Genomic DNA, 19,306 nt, shown 5'->3' with positions numbered 1-19,306 from the left:
GCAGGATCAGAAACCATTTACCTGTATCGCCCCAACCAGTGATGTAACAGGATTGCCTGTTTCTTCTCCTCATCTCCTTCCGGCCTGGTAAGCAGACTGGGGATGTGTACTGATTAAACGTCACACAGTGTTCTTCCCTGCCCTTCATTCTGACGAGCGCTAGATCATTATCGTTGCTGTCTGGCTTGTAGTTCCTGTGCACGATGATCCTCTCCACTGGAATCTCCAGCTCGCGTTCATCCTCCACAGTGGTGTGGTAATCGCCAACCCGAATAAAGTAACGTTGGGTGTCATTACCAAACCTGTGAAAGGTCAACACAACATTTTTGGCTCTTCAACTGTAAAACATTCCAAGTCATTCCAATGGAAATAACATTAGACGAATTCCTTTCATCACATAAATCATAGAAAATAGGGGCAGCAGTAGGCCGTTCGGCCATTTGAACCTGTACCACCATTCAACACAATCATGGCTGATAAAAAGGGGAATAGACCTGCCTCAGGAGAGATGGGCAGATGGGTTTGGAAAACCCCCACAACATGATCATTCAATTCCACAAGGGTTGCTTCCTTGATCCAGGAGGTTGATTCCAGAAGGAAAATACTGGAGATGGTGGATGTTTGAAATAAAAACATGAGTTATGAGATGGAAGATCATACATTCAGAAACATTAACTCTCTTCTCTTCACATACATTTCCAAGGGTTCTGAGTATTTGTAACAATTTCATTTTTTATGTTGGGTTACAGAATGATTCCCTTAACTTCTTTTCTCAGCTGTGAAGTATTTTTGCAACCATATCTTAGTTGTAATGTACATGAATGAACCTGCCTAAAACAATCTCTTAGCAACATGAGAACATCCAGTGATATGCCACATTCTTGAGTTATTCAGCCCACGCAGTCCATGCCAGTTGTCAAGAACACAATTACACTAATCCAGTATCTCCTCATATTCTCCCCAATTCCCTACGAATTCTACCATTCATCCACACACCAGGGCAATTTAGCTCAGCCAATAAATCCATCATTCTACACATCCCTGAGATGTGGGCAGAAATGGAGAACTCCTAGAGAACGTGCAAACTCCACACAGATAGCACCCGAGGTCAGGACTGAACCCAGGTCTCTGGAGTTGTGAGGCAGTAGCTCTACCAGCTGTGCCACTGGGTCCGTTAACATAGAACTGTTGACATCACGTAACCTCTCTTCATGCTCTGATGTACATCTTTGATCTTCATCTCCACTGTGTACATCTTTATTGCCAGCTTCATGCGGACCTTCTACAGCTCCACTGTTTTGCCCCTTGCCTGTGGCAGGGCTACAACCAAGGAATGGGGCATAACAGATTCGGAGCCAGTCATTCTGGAGGGAATTCAGGAACCAGTTCTTCATGTAATGGTGGAGGGAAGGGGTGGACCTCTCCCATAATTTTAAACTGGGCATCAATGCATTTAATCACAGCACGACACAGTTAGTGTAGCAGTTAGCTCAACACAGTTATAGCGCCAGTGATCTGGGTTCGAATCCGGCGCTGACTAAGGAGTTTGTACGTACTCCCCGTGTCTGCATGGGTTTCCTCCAGGTACTCCGGTTTCCTCCAAATTGTACCAGGGGTGGTTGGTTAAATGGTGCAACTGGGTGGCACCAACTCATGGGCTGAAAGGTCTTGTTACTGTGCTGTATACATTTTTTAAAAATTAAAAATAAAAGAAATTGAGATGCCAAGGAGTAATAAAGGAAATGGATATGTTATGGATATTAGTCAAGGCAGAGAACCTTCTGGATCTAATTGCTTGGTAGAACAGTTCAATGTCTACCTACTATTTGTTGGTCTCCTTCAGTGCCCTGGATAATCTTCACAACCATTACCTGTGTTTAAGTGCCTTCTTAAGGGGACGGTGAGACACCTTCCTGACAACTGTGAGTCAACATAGTCAGGGCACACTTTCCCTAAATGATAACAAGATGGGTCAACTTAGAATTTGTGTTCAGGTCTCAGAGCCATGTTAGTTGAGCCTAGGGCCTTCTGATCCAGAGTACTATCCCCTAAAACAATGCTGAAACATCAGCAACCAAAGCAAGGCATTCTCTGCCAGGAAGAAACTGCTGGAGGAACTCAGCAGGCCAGGCAACATCTATGGAGACAAATGGATGGGCAACGTTCCAGCTGAGATCCCGAATTTCTGTCCAAAGGTTCCATCATCTGTAGATCCTTGTGAAAATGATAACGAGTTTATTGTTGTAGACATTGTACTGAAATTCTTCTTCGCTGTAGCCAAACAGGTTCTTCAGAAAGAAAACTAAAATAGTGTACATTGAATGAGAAAGAGGCAATGGATATGAAAAGATAGAAGAGAATCGGAATTAGAATCAGAATTTATCGTCATGAACATGTCATGAAATTAGTTGTTTTGTGGCAGCATCACAGGGCAAACGTTTATACGGTATATATGGTAAACCATGTTACAAAATAGATTAAAAAGTGCAAGGAAAAGAATAAGACAAAGTGAGGCAGTGTCAGTGGTTCATTGTTCATTCAGGAATCTGATGGCAGAAGCTGTCTTTGAGCTTCTTAGTTCTCGTCTTCAGGCTCTGTTCCTCCTTCCTGATAGTGGCAGAGTGTTAACTGGCCTGTCTGTCGGCTGACTGAAATGGCCGCAGTCCGGCAGAGCCTGCTGTTCCTGACAATTGCAAGCATTCTTAGGACATCACTATCCACAGGTAGGTTATGTTTTGGTTGTGAATTTGAGTTTTAATAGTTCTGAACCAGAATATGTGATAACTTCCATCAGAGCTGCATGTAGAGTCGCCATTTTAAGGTGTCATTTTCAAAAATAAATTGGTTTCCATTCTCTGCCAGGCTGGGGAAAATGTGAACCCTACGTATACAACAAAGGTTATGTTTTATTGCAACTTAATGCTTTGATAAAACACCAGAACTGCTACTTGAATGAAAACCCAGGATTGCTTGTCCTCTTACGAACCTCTTGAAGCAGTGAGCTGCCGTCAGGACCCAGCAGCTGCTGATCAGAGTGGCTCCACACAGTAACCGGCTCCCTCGGTTAAACGACCTCAGCCTCAGCGAAGTCTGCCATGGCCACCCACCCCTGGAAAAAGGACACAAACATCCTCACTGCAAAACCTTTAATGCTGACGATATTAATCCAAGAGATAAACCCTCTGCTTACATTGTACAAAGATCCATTCTTTTTATAAAATATGCAAAATTTTATTCAAATAACAACATGACAAAACTATGCAAACTACATCTAAACACAATACAGTAAAAGTCCTAAAATCCGGACTACTCAGTGATTGAGTCGGTCTGGATTTTCCCAATTCTTGGGCAATACTTTTAAAATTCAAATTTAGGGAGAATAAACAGATAAATTTTGATAGTTTATTAAATAAATATTTTTTTCATATAAAATGCAAAATGCAAAAAAAAATTCTCACATTTCCATGACTTCTCCATGATCGCTTGTTGCCGCTGTGTATTTATGGTACTTACGCATGCACAAAAAAGCCAAAAGGTTTTGAGAAGTCCAGATTCTCAAATGGTCTGGATTTCAGGCGAGAGTTTTCCAGAACTCCATATTCTCAAGTGCTCCAGATTTCTGGCATCTGGATTTTTGGACTTTTATTGTATTTACATTTGTGATAAGTGTTAAATCATATCACCCCTCTTTACAGGCTCAGATTAAAATCCAATTATCATTACTGACAACACAGTCAATCTTCTTGGGGGGCCCACCATACCTGGAACTCACCCACCATCCTCTCGGATACCATGTGCTCCCGTTCTAGCACCACACGGGCCCAGACATAACCCAGCTATCTTTTCCTCACACATTAGAATGCAAGAGTTCAGAAAAGGAATGCTGTGCTAGAGTTTGGGCTACAGCTGGCAACTTGTGTCCATGTTGGTTCTTCTCTCAGTCTTTTGTCCCAGGAGTACAGTGGGTTGAAGTTGGACATGATTGAGGTATACAAAATACTGAGGGATATAGACTGGCTGTAGGAAACCTCTCCTCTTATCGGAGTTAGATAAAACTAGAAGTCATAGGTTTAGGGAAAGGGGGAGAAGATTCAGAGGGGATCCAAGGAGGACCTTCTTCACTACAGTACCTGAAATACATTGCCAGAATGTGACTGAAGCTAGATTGCTGACAGCTTTAAGAAATGTTGGGTGAACACCTGAACAGCTTATGCAGAGTGGGCAATGGGATTAATTCGGATGGGTGCACACTTGTTTACATGGACACATTAGGCCTGGGGGAATTTTTCCATGCATCACAGTTCTGTGATTCTATAACTAGTCAAAGCACACATCTGGAAGACAACGTGAAGTTCAGGTCACTACCTGGAAAGGATGAAACTGCATTGGACAGGGAGCAGAGAGAATATATGAAATTCAGACCAGGCATACACCACTTTCCCCCTGAAGCCTGCCTCATGGCTGATCTGCCCCAGGCATCACCTTTGCTGTCCAGTTCCCCAGAGCCCTCAATCTCACAACCTTCCAAAAATTGACCTAGCTCCACCTTAAATACTTCTAATAATTCAGCCTCCACAGGCAGAGGATTCCAAAGCTTCACCTTGCTCAGCAAGAAAAAGTCCTTAGACACCTTATTCTTCAAAGACCAGCCCTTCGTCTTGCTGCCATGTCCCTCCCCAAGATTCTGCTATCATCACATCTCCCATGTCAGACCCCCTCAGGACCTTCTGTGTTTCACTAGAGCTTGTCTGGAGATGTGAGGAGGGGCTGGAGTTGCTGTCTTAATGGATGATTTAATTGTGTTGCAAAAAATTATGAGGGGCATAGACATGGAGAAACAATACCTGGGAGGAAAATTATTTCACTCAGTTGGTAAACTCACCATTTGGATGTGTGTTGGAGAGAGGCTTTGTCAATACACTTCCAAATTACCTGGAGGAGTTTGTGAAGCTTTGATCTGAAGCATGGGATGTGGGATTATCCCAATGTCTACAGATACTGGAGCCCAAAAAAAACCTCTCTTTGTGCTATAAATGATCATAATTTCATTGTGCCTGATTTGGGTTCCAACCTCACCCACCAGAGTGGTGACATTTTGCCCACCAAAGAAAGCAAAATGTACGAGACCTCACTGCAGTCCCTACCTTATCGACTTACTCCCACCAATGATCCGCTTTTTACGCCGATTCATTAAGCGGAGGCCACACACTGAATGCAAAGAACCTGGAGACCCAACAAGGATCAACACATTAGATTTCAGATTTATTGTACATACATGACATCACATAAAAACCTGAGATTCTAATTTCTGCGGGCCAAGCAGGATTACTACATTGGTCGTGCAAAAAAAGCTGTACACAACGTATGCTGGTAAACAAATAAAGAACTGTAAACAAACAGTGCAATGCATCTATTTAGGATTTAGAATGGGCACGGAGTACAGTTCTTCAAAACCAGCTGATGAGAGTACAAGTGGGTGCATTAGGGATGGCTGACACGAGAAAGACAGTGAGAAGATGTCTTTGGAACTCAGGGTCCACCAACAAACAAAAGTTTGTGCATTTCCAGGAGACTCCAGATGCTGGAATCTGGAGCAAACAATCTATCTGCTGGAGAAAGCAGTTTCAGTGGGTGATAAAGAACGGTCAACATTTCAGCTCAGAAACCTTCATCGAGACTGAGACCACAGGAGAGGTAGTAGAATAATGAAGTCAGGATGGGAGAGATCAGATAGTGGGTAGAAGGGGAGGGGTGAACAATGATGAACAGATGGGAAGCCGAGGGACAGAGATGCATACAGGTTTTCGACAGAGCCAACCAAATGGTCCCATGAGGGGAGGGGGGCAGGAGGTTGATTTGGGGAGATATCAAGGGCAAGTTGCTGAGAGGCATAGAAAAGGTGGGCAGCCAGCACCTTTTCCAGGGTGGGAATAGCAAACACCAGAGGACATCTGTACAAAGTGAAGGGAAGAAAGTTTAAGGGGAGACGTCAAGGGTGAGTATTTTTTTTGTATAAACACAGAGAGCTGTGGGTGCTTGGAATGTGTTTGCGAGATAGGTTCTTTATTTTGGTAGGAATATATGGGTCAGCACAACATCAAGGGTCAAAGGCCTGGACTGTGTTGTGGTATTCTATTATGCACCAGGTAACTACAATTAAGCTCTTCAAAAACATACACCTGTCACCAGCTGCCATCCCCACTCACCATTGCTGTCAAGCTCTTCCAGGGCACCCTCCTCGTAGTCACAGATGACACCTGCATCCTCGCTGTGAAAGCAGTTGTGAATGCCAAAGCCGGCTGTGACACATTCACCCAGCGAGCCTTCATGGCCCGTGCACTTCACGTTGTCCAGGTGAATGGGTCCATGTCCCTCTCCAAAGAAGGCCATCGTTCTTGCTTTGGACTGGCCACTGGAAGAGAAGGGGGGGGGGGTCATCTGTTAGCAGGGTGCCCAGAGCCAAGATGTCACGCAGCATCGGAAGAGGCCCTCCATCTGCATTGCACTTCAAGCACCCATTGGCATGAGTGGCACAGAAGACTGCAGACGCTGATATCTGGAGCAAAATAAAACTGTCTGCTGGATGAACACAGCAGGTTTGCAGCAGTGGGAGAATTTAATTTTTGGATTTAGATATCCAGCACAGTAACAGCCCCTTCTGGCCCACAAGTCCACACCACCAAAATCCATCCATGTGGCCAATAAACCCACTATCCCATTGTGTCTTTAGAACATGGGAGGAAACCAGAGTACACAGAGAAAACCCACACTGGTAATAGGAAGAACATACAAATTCCTTACAGACATTGCTGGATTCGAACTCAAGTCACTGGTCACTAGATTTTTTTAAATGGCTGACATTTCAGGTTGGAACCCTTCAGAAAGATTCAGTCCCTGCCACTGCTCAACTGCCAATGACAATTCCTTCTGTGGACTGGTTTCTGATGTTACACAAATCCTCCCGACATTTTCATCAACTCCCTTTGGATTCTCGCACTTGCCTGCACATTAAGAGACGCACCAAAGAAAAGGTACAAGGACTGCCTAAAGAAATCTCTTGGTGCCTGCCACATTGACCACCGCCAGTGGGCTGATCTCGCCTCCAACCGTGCATCAGTTCGGCGGGCAGCAACCTCCTTTGAAGAAGGCCGCAGAGCCCACCTCACTGACAAAAGGCAAAGGAGGAAAAACCCAACACCCAACCCCAACCAACCAATTTTCCCCTGGAACCGCTGCAACCGTGTCTGCCTGTCCCACATCGGACTTGTCAGCCACAAACGAGCCTGCAGCTGACGTGGACATTTACCCTCTCCATAAATCTTCGTCCGCGAAGCCAAGCCAAAGAAGAAGAGACAATTATCTGATCAGCATATGGGAGGAAACCGGAGCAGCCCTGAAGTTCACACAGTCACAGGAAGAACCTGGCTCATTGGAATTGAGGCAGCAGCTCCACTGGATTTGCTACATACTGCATTAATGAGGAGGAAGATTACCTCACTGTATCATTAACAATGAAATAGCTTGGAAGGCCTGAGCTCGAAATAGCTAATGCAGGAAATCTTCCTTAATTGCGAGCACATTGTGTTCAGAAGAGATTTTATCTGTGACTGGAAAACTTTCTGGGGGTGGGTTGGGAAAAACAAGGTCTAATCTGAAATTGGGGCTTCATCATCACAGTTGATGTAAAACAGAACTGATGTAGCTCAATGGAATCATTATCAATTAGGTAGAATCAGATTGAATGCCAGAACAGGGTCCGTGGGCAGAATGGCCCACACAAGTATTTTTCTTTAGATACCATGGGTGATTTTTAGATACACTTCCATTTCAAGGAGAGATGAGGCATCTTTGAATGGAAAGTAGGTAATATGGAATGATATAATCTAAAAGCCAGTATGTTCCAGGATGGATGGGGTGATACTGTCAACGATAGTGTCCTTGTGATGTGTGGAGCTTCGTGAAACAGAACCCCTGGATCTCCTAGCCCCAGAAGGCATGTTCCATAAATGGAAACCCGAAATATAGAATGAAACACATACGAGGCAAAGAACAAGCAAAGAGAAATTGTGTTTTACAAAGAGGGCTGGAGACTTCAGGTAGAGACTGATGTGGTGTTGATGTTTATATTTAAAACGAAGATGAAAGAAGTTTGAAGGAAAGAACAGAAAAGAGACGTGGGGGCAAGAAAGAGAGAGAGTAAAAGAGGATGAAAAGAGTAAGGAAAAAAAAATAAGAGAGCAAGAAAGAAAAAAAAATCAGAGAGAAAAAAGAGAGAGAGGACAGGGAGAGGGGTTGGATGGATGCTATCAGGCAGAACAAACTCCTGCTCCTGTTTCTTCTAAGAAAGGATCACTTGGAATAAAGATGGTTGCTCTGACACAGGATGGTTGAAGTGTCCCATTTCTGCCTGTTACAGTCTCTGAAATCTAAGAGGATTTTTGGCACCAATTAAAAATTAGCTTTGCCACTTGACAACAGGTTTTATAGGAAAGCCAAAGATAATCATCAACATTCTGACAAGGTCCAACAAAAAGCTAAACCTGCAGCAGGAAGTCTTGTGGGCTCAGTGGCTCAGGTCCTGAGGATCCTGCTAAAGATATGTTCCAAGGTGCTGCCATGAAACATCAGCCTTGAAGGCCCAGAACAGGCATGGCTGAAACTGTGCAACCTCTCCCACTAAGGTAGCAAAGACTTTGAAAAGAAAAACTTTTTTTTGTTTATTTCTATTGTGTCTTCTTTTGATCTAATTATTTCCTACTTGACTTCACTTTCTTGTAGAAAGCGTTATCGATCACGAACCCACGGAAATAACCTCTTTATCCCACTAAAGCTGTGCCAACTCTCCATCAACTCTCATCCAAGTAATTCTACTATTCCTTCCCTTATTCCCCTGCAAACCATTCACTTACACAGAAGGGACAATGAATTTATACCAGCCATTCTCAATAGGGGCCCTACCTCCCCCACTGCACATTTAAGGAAAAACCTGGTTTCTTTTCACATAGAAACATAGAAAATAGGTGTAGGAGTAGGCCATTTGGCCCTTCAAGCCTACACCGCCACTCATTTTGATCATGGCTGATCATCCACTCAGTACCCTGTTCCAGCTCTCTCTCCATACCCCCTGATCCCCCTAGTCACAAGTACTAAATCTTACTCTCTCTTAAATATAGCTATGGAATCGGCCTCAATCACTTCCTGTGGCAGAGAATTCCATAAATTCACCACCCTCTAAGTGAAAAAATTCTTCCTCATCTCAGTCCTAAAGGACTTCCCCTTTATCCTTAAACTGTGACCCCCTGGTTCTAGATGTAACATATATTTAAAAAAATGTTTCTTATGTACGGAAGAAACCAAAATGCGAGTTTACAGGGAGGGGCACACATAAGCTTTGAGCAGAGTCCCAAAGGGGTGCAGCCAAAAGAAGGTTGAGAATGGCTGATCTATACAGACAGTTCCCAAGACTAGATTTGAACCTCGGGGAACTGTGAAGCAGTTGCCCCTCTACCTACGTTGCCGTCCCACCCCAATCTGCATACGACTTCACACTGTTTCTTTCACTCATCTATTCTTCGTGTATGGAGATATCACACCAGCACTGACATCCACACCATCCACTAATTGGATTAATACGCTTTGCATAATGGTTAATGCGACATGGTTACAGCACCAGCGACCCAGGTTCAAATCCAGCACTGTCTGTAAGGAGTTTGTACCTTCTCTCTGCGTCTTCGTGGGTTTCCTCCAGATTCATCCCCACTTTCAAAATGTTCGAAGTTGGAGATTAATTTGGGTGTAATTGAGTGACGTGAGTTTATATGGGGTAAAATTGGCTTCTACGGTGTTGTAAATAAAATTTAAGAATTTAATTCAAAATATTCTTTGAGCAGTGGGGAAAGAAATGTAATTTTGCACCAATTTAAAAGATGTTCATTCAAGTATTTTCTGGGTCAAATTTTTTTGACAGCGAAACACAGTTCTAAAACGTCATCAGTAAATTAGCTGGTGTTTCTGAATGTCACCACTGTGCTTGGACATTCTTTTGGTTTCCTGTTCTGAAATCTGACCACATTTTATGAAGCAAGGTCTCCCTGACTCACCTGAATCCTAACTGCCTGCAGACAACTCGAGCATCCAGGTCGGTCCATCCATCATCACAGACACTTCCCCACACTCCGTTGACATATACCTCCACACGCCCTTCCTTGCTATTTTCTCCATCCACCAGTCTGATGACAGGACCTGTGAATTCAGTAAAACCAGCCATGGGAAACAGAACCATGCCATTTTCAAGGGAGCATGGAAATTGGGGTTCCTCTGACACTGTGGGAATGAGGGCCCCACTGATGGAGAGTGTGGGAACCAAGGCCCAGCAGCTTGCTCCAATCGCTTGTCATTTAAGCACTAATCTGATCTTCTATTTTTCCTTTCAAAGTGGATAACCTCACATCTCATGGAAAAACTATTAAACAGAGTGAGACAAGGGGAGGTGCAGATTTTGGCGCATGGAGCACCAAAAGCCACAGCAAGTCACTGGGGAGATTCGTCGAATGTATTGCAAGGAGTATGGAGCGTAGAAATAGGGAAGGTATGACGTATTTTCCAGGGCACGAATGAGACCATCTCAGATATGTCCACATGCCTTTCATTATCAAAACTACTCCTTTTTAACTCTCCACTTCAGGGTAGGAGGTGCAATTCTTTGATATATTAATTTAGGGCACAGAGAATTAATTTCAGGGTGTCTTGGAGGCAGGAAGAGAATGGGAAAGTGGGAAAGACAGGTGGGATCAGCTATGGTCCTATTGAACAATGGAGACAGATTGAGAGGCTGACTTTCATTCTTTAACAACATCAGCAAAAATTGTTGACTTTCCCCACATCCTTGAAATTAATAACAGAATTCACAACATGGAGATAGTTTATCTTATCCAACGAGTCCAGGACAGTCTGAATGATCCCTCTGTCCCTTCCATTCCTGAACCCCAACATGTTCATCTCTCTCAATATAGAATGGTCTGGGGGGGGGATTGAGAAAACCACTTTCCACCTCTTACCTGAATGAGTCCCTGGTATTTTGTTGGTTTCTTCTTGTACACAGATCACACCTACATCCTCATGGTGGGAGCAGTCGTGCTGACCCCAGTTGCTCCGGACACATCCTAGAAGGTCTGGTTCAGTCCCTGCACAGATCACATCATCCAGGAAGATAAAGCCAGTTCCCTGTCCAAATCTGCCCTCTGACGCCATGATTCCAGAGCCCCTGTACAATGTAAAGAGAAGCAACTGAGAGTGGAGAGATAAGTCGATGAAGCTTCACTGCTGCCAACTCTTCTAATTGAAAGCATCTTACCTTGGACAACTATTTAATTTATCCTGTACAAATTAAGCAATTTAATTAGGCTTTTTTTTGGCAGAACTTTAATTTGAATTCATTGAACATTTGACCTAGGCATCTCTGAATTACGATGAATAGATTATTCTGCTTATTGGGACAGTTGGACGTCAACTGAGGCGACAAGCACAGAACAACGTTGATGCACTGTTACAATGTACAGCCCCAAACTATGGTTGCGGTACAGATATCACTCCAAAATGAGTGGTGGAACACATTGGAACTAGCACGCAAAAGGCCACATGGTTGGGATGACATGGTGAGAGAGCTAGAAGAGCCTGCAATCTGGGCTCTGACCCGAACCTGGGATCTTGGCTACTGTCTCTGTGGAGTTGTCACATTCTCTCTGTAGAGGTATGGACTTCCTCTGGGGGCTCAGACATCTTCCCACATTCCAGAGACGTGAGGGTTGGTCGGTTTGTGAGCTGCTGCTTCAACAACACTCAAGTGTGTAGCGAGTAGAGCTTGATGGGAATGTGGGGAGAGCTGGCAACAGGCAAAATTCACTGTGGGAAAGGGATATCTGTAAGAGACAGCAAAGAGTAAAAGGGCCAAATGGTCTCCTTATGCACAATAAGGAAAGGGGTCCTGCATTCATTCGTGACACTACAACTTGATTGAATTTGAACCTACCTGAATCCAAGCTGTCTGCAGACAACCCGAGTGTTCCGCTCAGTCCACTTGTCATCGCACACCGTGCCCCATGCTCCATTTCGATAGATTTCCAATCTTCCCTCACTGGAATCTCTTCCTCCAACTAGCCGCAGGACACCATCTGCAACAGAGGAGGCAGAAATGAAGAGCTCAGATGGCAAAGATTTGCAATTAGGCAGGATCTTGGTCATTTCAAACTACCTCCATTTTAAGTGAAAACTTTTTACTGTCATGAGTAACTCACCTGCTTACCTCGCAAAGCATGTCCCTTTGAGGCTTGTCAGGAGTGTGATGAAGACTCTCATCTTGTGTGGATGAGTACAGCTTCAACAACACTCGAGAAGCTCCATGCCAACAGACTGCTTGATAGGCACCCCATCCACAAAATTTCACCCTCCACCACTGTTTCATCAGGTTGCGTTTGGACAATCAGATGACAATAAATGTGACTTGACTTGGTAGTTCACCACATCATAGGTATCTTAATTTTTATTCAGTTCAATCCTTCAACAAGAACCAAACTGACTGGAAGCATTTTAATAGAAAGACATTACGAGCTTTTTCATGGTAAGGCAATCAAATAAATGTTCAAATGGTGTCAAAAGGAGATTGGACAAATGACCAAACTCTTGATCAGAGATCGGATTTAAGGACAGTTCAGTAACATACAGTCACACTTTCTACATGACCTTTACGATAATTTGATTTTCTTTGTCACAAAGGCAGTTTAATATTTTACCCAAAGACAGCTGGATTATTTAATTTTAATTATCAAAATAGGCCAACATCTAAAGCGAGTTTTGCATTAGCAACAATCTATTTATAGAGGATTTAATTTGTTTACAATGATGATCTCTTCTGTGGAAGGGGCTGATAAACAGAAGTAGTGGGAGTGTTTGAGTTCTGCCTTCAAGAGCAGCACGGTTATTCCACTGGATCAGCCTTGTCTTTTTAGGAAAACTCATTTTAAATTAAATTGAAATTATTTTAATTCTTTGAAATAAACAATAATGTCCAGGATTCACAAGTTGAAGTGGTACTTGTTCTAAGCAGGTATAACAGCTGGAGAAAGGTTATTTGAATATAAATAGTTCTTCCAAATTTAAGCATATTGTCATGCAAGGTTTGTTTTGTGTGTTATGTAGGAAATCTATCCATTGTCAAGTACAACTGTATAAAACAGAGCAGTTCCAGTGGGAGATCAGTTTAAATGGAGTGAGGATCCTTCAGGAACCAGATAGCAGTGGGAAAGAAAGTCTTTGAATCTGGTGGTGCTTGATTTCACTCTTGAATGCTCTTCCTGATAAGAGGAGGGAGAAGAGAGTGTGGCTGGGGTGGAATGAGTCCTTTCTTCTCTTTCTTTGGCTTGGCTTCGCGGACGAAGATTTATGGAGGGGGTAAAACGTCCACGTCAGCTGAAGGCTCGTTTGTGGCTGACAAGTCCGATGCGGGACAGGCAGACACGGTTGCAGCGGTTGCAGGGGAAAATTGGTTGGTTGGGGTTGGGTGTTGGGTTTTTCCTCCTTTGCCTTTTGTCAGTGAGGTGGGCTCTGCGGTCTTCTTCAAAGGAGGTTGCTGCCCGCCAAACTGTGAGGCGCCAAGATGCACGGTTTGAGGCGTTATCAGCCCACTGGCAGTGGTCAATGTGGCAGGCACCAAGAGATTTCTTTAGGCAGTCCTTGTACCTTTTCTTTGGTGCACCTCTGTCACGGTGGCCAGTGGAGAGCTCACCATATAACACGATCTTGGGAAGGCGATGGTCCTCCATTCTGGAGACGTGACCCATCCAGTGCAGCTGGATCTTCAGCAGCGTGGACTCGATGCTGTCGAGCTCTGCCATCTCGAGTACTTCGACGTTAGGGATGAAAGCGCTCCAATGGATGTTGAGGATGGAGCGGAGACAACGCTGGTGGAAGCTTTCTAGGAGCCGTAGGTGGTGCCGGTAGAGGACCCATGATTCGGAGCCGAACAGGAGTGTGGGTATGACAACGTTGAGAAACACATAACATTTCAGATGCTGGAACCTTGAATGAACAAAGGGACACTGGAGGGTAAGTCAGTCAATGCTTCACATTGGGATTCTTTATCGAGACTTATAGTGTCCTGACCCAAAACACTGATGAGCATTTCTATCCATTAATGCTACCTGACCTGCTAGGACCCTCCAGTATTCTTTTAGTTTGTCATTACCAGTGTGGATGGGGTTGATGAAGGGAGGTTTGTATGATCTGAGCTGCGTTTGCAATTAATCTTTTTAAAATGTCTTTACTAAGTTTAATAAAACATACAACATATTAATCCAATACATGGGCTGAAATACAAGACAGATAATTTGTAATTTTCAAATATTATTTATACATAGTATAAATTGTGTGTACCCTTCGCAATCAAACCCATCTTGTTAAAATTAATCTGAGCAATGGGACAAAGACACTATTTATCCCTCCTGCACCCATTAATGTAACCATCTCTGTCCCTTTTCCCTGATGATGCTACTTATATTTTATTCCATACTCACTCCTAATTAGAGGTGATGCACAATCTCGTGGATCATTTTCAAACCAGTTCATTCTAGTCATTGATACACTCTAAATTCTTCCAGGTTGATGGTGTAGATGCAGTAAGGATAAAAACAGTCGGAATCAGGAGTAGAATATATAAGACAGACATGAGGAGACATTTCTTTACTCAAACTGTGATGAATCTTTGGAGTTCTTTAGACAGGAGCCAAAGGCTCCTGCATTGAGTTCATTTTAAAGATTGACAAATTTCTGAACATTAAAGGAACCAAAGGATATTGGATTTGATGGTAATTGAAATAATCGAGCTTGGCCAGTTTCTTTCTCCCTGCTGTTGTCTTCTGGATTATCTATTCTACCTCATTTAATCCAGTTAAAGATGAGGCTCATGGAAATTTTCACACCACTGTAAAAGATAAAGGGTGGCCTTAACAAATGGCAGAGTGGGCTCATCAGGCCAGCCGGCCAACTCTGCTCCTGGTTCTTGTGATGCTGGCAGCTTCTTGCAAAGGTTGGCCTCTACGATGAGATTCAGGGACATATGAAATAGGAGTTGGTGAACATGTAATCCTTCCAGCTGGTCTGCCTTTCTACAAGATCAAGATCTTCCAGACAGAAACACTTCACTGCCCTGACTCCAATCCCTTGAGTAATTTAATACCCAGAAATTTCTATCTTGAATGCAATGAATGACTGAATCTCCACAGCCCTCTGTGGAGGTAGAGAATTTTGAAGATTCACTGCCCTCTAGAACAGCTGTTCTCAACCTTATTTTGACTATGACCCTTTTTAAGACTCTGTTCAAAGTTTATGGGCACCTTTCACTGTGAAGCAGCAAAGTTGAGTTGGCTTCTTCCGTACTTCTCTCCTACCGGTGACATAAAAAATGTGTTATGTGAGGTGAAAAGAAAACAAAGCTTTTACTTAAATGGGCTGTGGCCCCCCCAGGCGTGTTGTAGGGCCCCCGTTGAGAATGGTTGAGATAGATTATTCATCCCCATTGTGTAAGTGAGTGGTTTGCAGAGGGAATTAGTGGGAATAAAGGGAGGAAAAGTGGGATTACTTGGATGAGTTTAATGGATACTTGGCACAGCTTCATTGGGATAAAGATCTTGTTTCACTGGGTACATGATCAATGTGAAGCAGTTACGTTTAGTTGGTTTCTTCTGAATTTCTCTCCTAATGACCATATAAAACACAAAAAAATATTTTATGACCAGTCCATAATCCCCCTCGCCCCCTTGTGTGTGCTGTGGCCCCCGAAGGTCGTTGAGAATGGATGCTCTGAATGAAAACATGCCTCCTCCCTTCAGTTACAAATGTTCTTCCCTTTATTTGAGTTTCTGACCGCTCATTCATATTCCTCACTCCACCCACTTTATTGATCCTTCTAAGAATATTTCAATGACATAAATTTTTATTCTTCTAAACTCTGGAGAATAAAGGTCCATTCTGTTAAATCTTTCATCATGCAAAGGAATTATCATCCTGGAATCTTTGTGAATCTTCACCGTGTATTCCAGTACAGTCATCCTCCCCAGCATTCTGTTCCACAAGTATTACTAATATGCTATGACCCGCATGTAACCTCAGTTACCTGGAGGTGTCAATATGCTTCCTATCTCCTGCCTCCCTACTCATGCCTTGGACCATCCAACACTTTAACTGTCAATCACAAATTGGAAAGTTATTGGGTGTCAGTTAAATACCTGGAAAGTCTTCGGTGATGGGAAGGTCTCATAAACACCAGCAGGGCCTGGTTTTGGGTGTGGATTCAGGGCTGCAAGACCATTGATCAATGTGATAGAAGAATGAACCAAATATACTGCCTTGTTTTTTGTGCACTATTATTTTAATCTTTTTTATAGTCATGTTGTAAGATGGTTATAATATGAATATTTGCTCTCTGACACTGCCGCTAACACAAAATTTCATGACTTGTTCATGACAATAAATTCTGATTCTGAAGGTGGTGAGTGGTTGGTTGCAGGTAGGGGTGGCTGTTAGAGTAGGGGCCCTTGAAGTTTTGATGGAGACATTGAAGGATGGGTAAGTCATGATTGGTTGCCAACGATGGGATGATTTGTTGGGGGCAAAGTCAGAATGGGAGGTTGGAGGCTCAGTTTTACAATATACTCAAGTCAAGTTTATTTTCATCTGATTATACAATTACAACCCGATGAAACAGCATTCTCCAGTCCTCGGTGCAAAACCTGCAGACACACAACCAGACATAACACACATACAGACAATGCATATACAGAAGTATTTCATATATGTAAATAAATATTGTTTCATGAATACGAGAGTCTCAGGTGGCAAGTGTGAGCAGTTTCTTTGGTTGTTCACCATTCTCACTGCCCATGGGAAGAAGCTGTTCCTCAGCCTGGTGGTGCTGGCTCCGATACTCCTGTATCGTGTTTCCAATTAGAGGAGTTGAAAGATGCTGTGTGCGGGGTGGAAGGGGTCCTCAATGATTTTGCCTGTCCTCTTCGGACAACAATCCCAGTAGATCACATCCATAAGGGGAGGGAGACTCCAATGATCCTGTGGATTGATCTCCGATCCATTTCTCTGCACAAACGTACCACACTGTGATACAGCCGCCCAGGATGCTCTCAATAGAGCTTTTGTAGAAGGTTGACATGATGGTGGCCAGTAGCCTTGCCCATTTTAGTCTTCTCAGGAAATGCAGTCGCTGTTGAGCCTTCCTGACAAGTGAGGAGAAGTTGCGTGTCCCCGATAGTCACTAGTTAAGTGAACTCCAAGGAACTTGGTGCTCTCCACTCTCTCCACTACAGAGTTGTGGATGTGGGTGGTAGTTTATGGTCCTCCTAAAGTCTACGATCATCTCCTTTGTCTTGTCCACGTTGAGACCCCGATTGTTGCTCTCACACCATTTCACAAGATTTCCACCTCTTCGATGTAGTGTGTATCATCATTGTTGCCTGATGACACCAACGACTGTTGTATCATCTGTAAACTTGATGACTCTGTAAGAGCTGGATGTGGTGATGCAGTCGTGGGTCAGTAACGTGAACAGGAGCAGGTTGAGCACACAGCCCTGAGGCAAGGTAATGACCCAGATACACTGTAGTCTTTCTGTTAGGAAGTTCAAATCCAGTTACAAAGAGGGATGTTGAGTCCCAGCGAGGACAGCTTCTCCACCAGCCTCTGGGGAATGATTGTTTTAAACGCTGAGCCGAAGAATCCAGACCAGTCCTCGAGGGTTGGCAACCTGACAGAGTCCGTGGGTCCATATGCAAATTAAAACCACATTTAATGCTTTGTTTAAGGATACACTCAGCTCATGGATTGTAATGGATTGAGAAGTAATTCACCACTGATTCCTTAGTGCTAATGTTCCATAAACACAGCAACACCCAATCTAAAAGCGTAAACAAAGAACTGTGCCAATGGAAGGGTGGGCAATCAGCTGATTTCTCTATGCACTATGCCCTCAAACGCCACCCCTGCCATTCCACTCGAGGGGCAAGGCATCAACAGAAAACAATGCAAGTAACCCTTGATGTACCTGTAAATGGGTCACAGGAGACACCAGCATCTTCTGTGTGTTCACAGTTGTGCTCGCCCCAGTTGCTTTTCCTGCACTCATCCATGGAGAACTCATTGCCTGTGCATTCAACTTCATCCAATAGAATAGGACCCATCCCCTTACCAAAGTGTGACCACGTCCAAGCCTTGGCTGTCCCACTACAGAGACAAAGAGAAAGAAGAAATAATCACAAGGACAAAATGGCAGAAACTTCAACGTTCTATTTAAGATCACAAGAACAGAATAGGAGCGAGAGTCGGCCATCTAGCCCGCCCCGCCTGCTCCGCCATTCATTGGAGTCATGGCTGATCTGGTGATAGGCTCATCTTCATTCAGCCCCTTCTATGAAGTTATTCCATGACTACACTTACTTTAACATGAAGCAACAACCCAAATTCCTGCTGTCATAGATGCAATTCTTTCCCCCACATTGTAGTCCATGACATGCATTATTATTCCATCAACTGGTTCTGACATGAAAGAACATCTAGACCAGTTTATAAATGTTACTCTCCTGGTATGATGGATGGTGAGGACATTAACATGGAGGGTGACAAGGCCAGAATCAGTTCCCACTTTCCTGCCATTTTAACACCCCAGGAAGTTTGGAGAATGGATGCAGTGTTACTATGGCCTCCAGCCAGGAGATGTCCAGGTGAGAGATACACAAAACCACAGCCATGTCCAACATGGTTATTCAACCTTCAAGAGATGTTTCCATTGGAGGGAAAACCATAAACCAGCAGCCATGACGATAAGGTCATCACTAAATATATCCAGGTGGACATCAGCAGGAACTCCTTGACCCAGAGGTGATAGTAATGGGATCGTCTTCCCTGAAGGGAATGATGAGATACATTAAAGGTTGTTAAACACAGGAGAGAGAGAATAAATATGAAGACAGGGAGAGATATGGAATATTGGGAAGCGGGCTCATGAGGATCATATATACCGGTAAAGACTCAATAGGCTATCGCTTTGCTCTTATTTCTTTGTTGAAATATGCTCTTGCATTTCATATAGGCTTAGTTCCATTCAGGTTCCTTATGGGTCAGGAGAAGTACGCCTTCTGATTCCAGAGAAGAGACCCCACTACCGCAGGCTTATTTCCATCAGGACTTGCTCAGTCCACATCCGAACAGGACAAGGGTCATTTCATTTTGCTCTGAAGCATGACAGCTT

General features: G+C 43.7%; 1 protein-coding gene across 1 annotated transcript in view; it reads right to left on the bottom strand.

Annotated features, from left to right (window-relative positions):
• Positions 1–19,306, bottom strand: part of LOC138736223 (neurotrypsin) — a 49,632-nt gene that overhangs the window by 7,994 nt on the left and 22,332 nt on the right. The window contains exons 7-14 of the mRNA XM_069885357.1: positions 18,104–18,282; positions 12,029–12,170; positions 11,058–11,263; positions 10,101–10,242; positions 6,207–6,412; positions 5,145–5,223; positions 2,987–3,109; positions 22–302 (exon numbers count right to left, since the gene is read on the bottom strand). Of these exons, the coding sequence (XP_069741458.1) occupies positions 22–302; positions 2,987–3,109; positions 5,145–5,223; positions 6,207–6,412; positions 10,101–10,242; positions 11,058–11,263; positions 12,029–12,170; positions 18,104–18,282 (1,358 nt within the window). The remainder of the gene's footprint in view (positions 1–21; positions 303–2,986; positions 3,110–5,144; positions 5,224–6,206; positions 6,413–10,100; positions 10,243–11,057; positions 11,264–12,028; positions 12,171–18,103; positions 18,283–19,306) is intronic.

Source organism: Narcine bancroftii, chromosome 6 (assembly GCF_036971445.1).
Source record: "Narcine bancroftii isolate sNarBan1 chromosome 6, sNarBan1.hap1, whole genome shotgun sequence".
Taxonomy (NCBI): domain Eukaryota; kingdom Metazoa; phylum Chordata; class Chondrichthyes; order Torpediniformes; family Narcinidae; genus Narcine; species Narcine bancroftii.
Note: the sequence above shows the minus strand (reverse complement) of the source record. Positions and strands in the feature narration are given on the sequence as shown.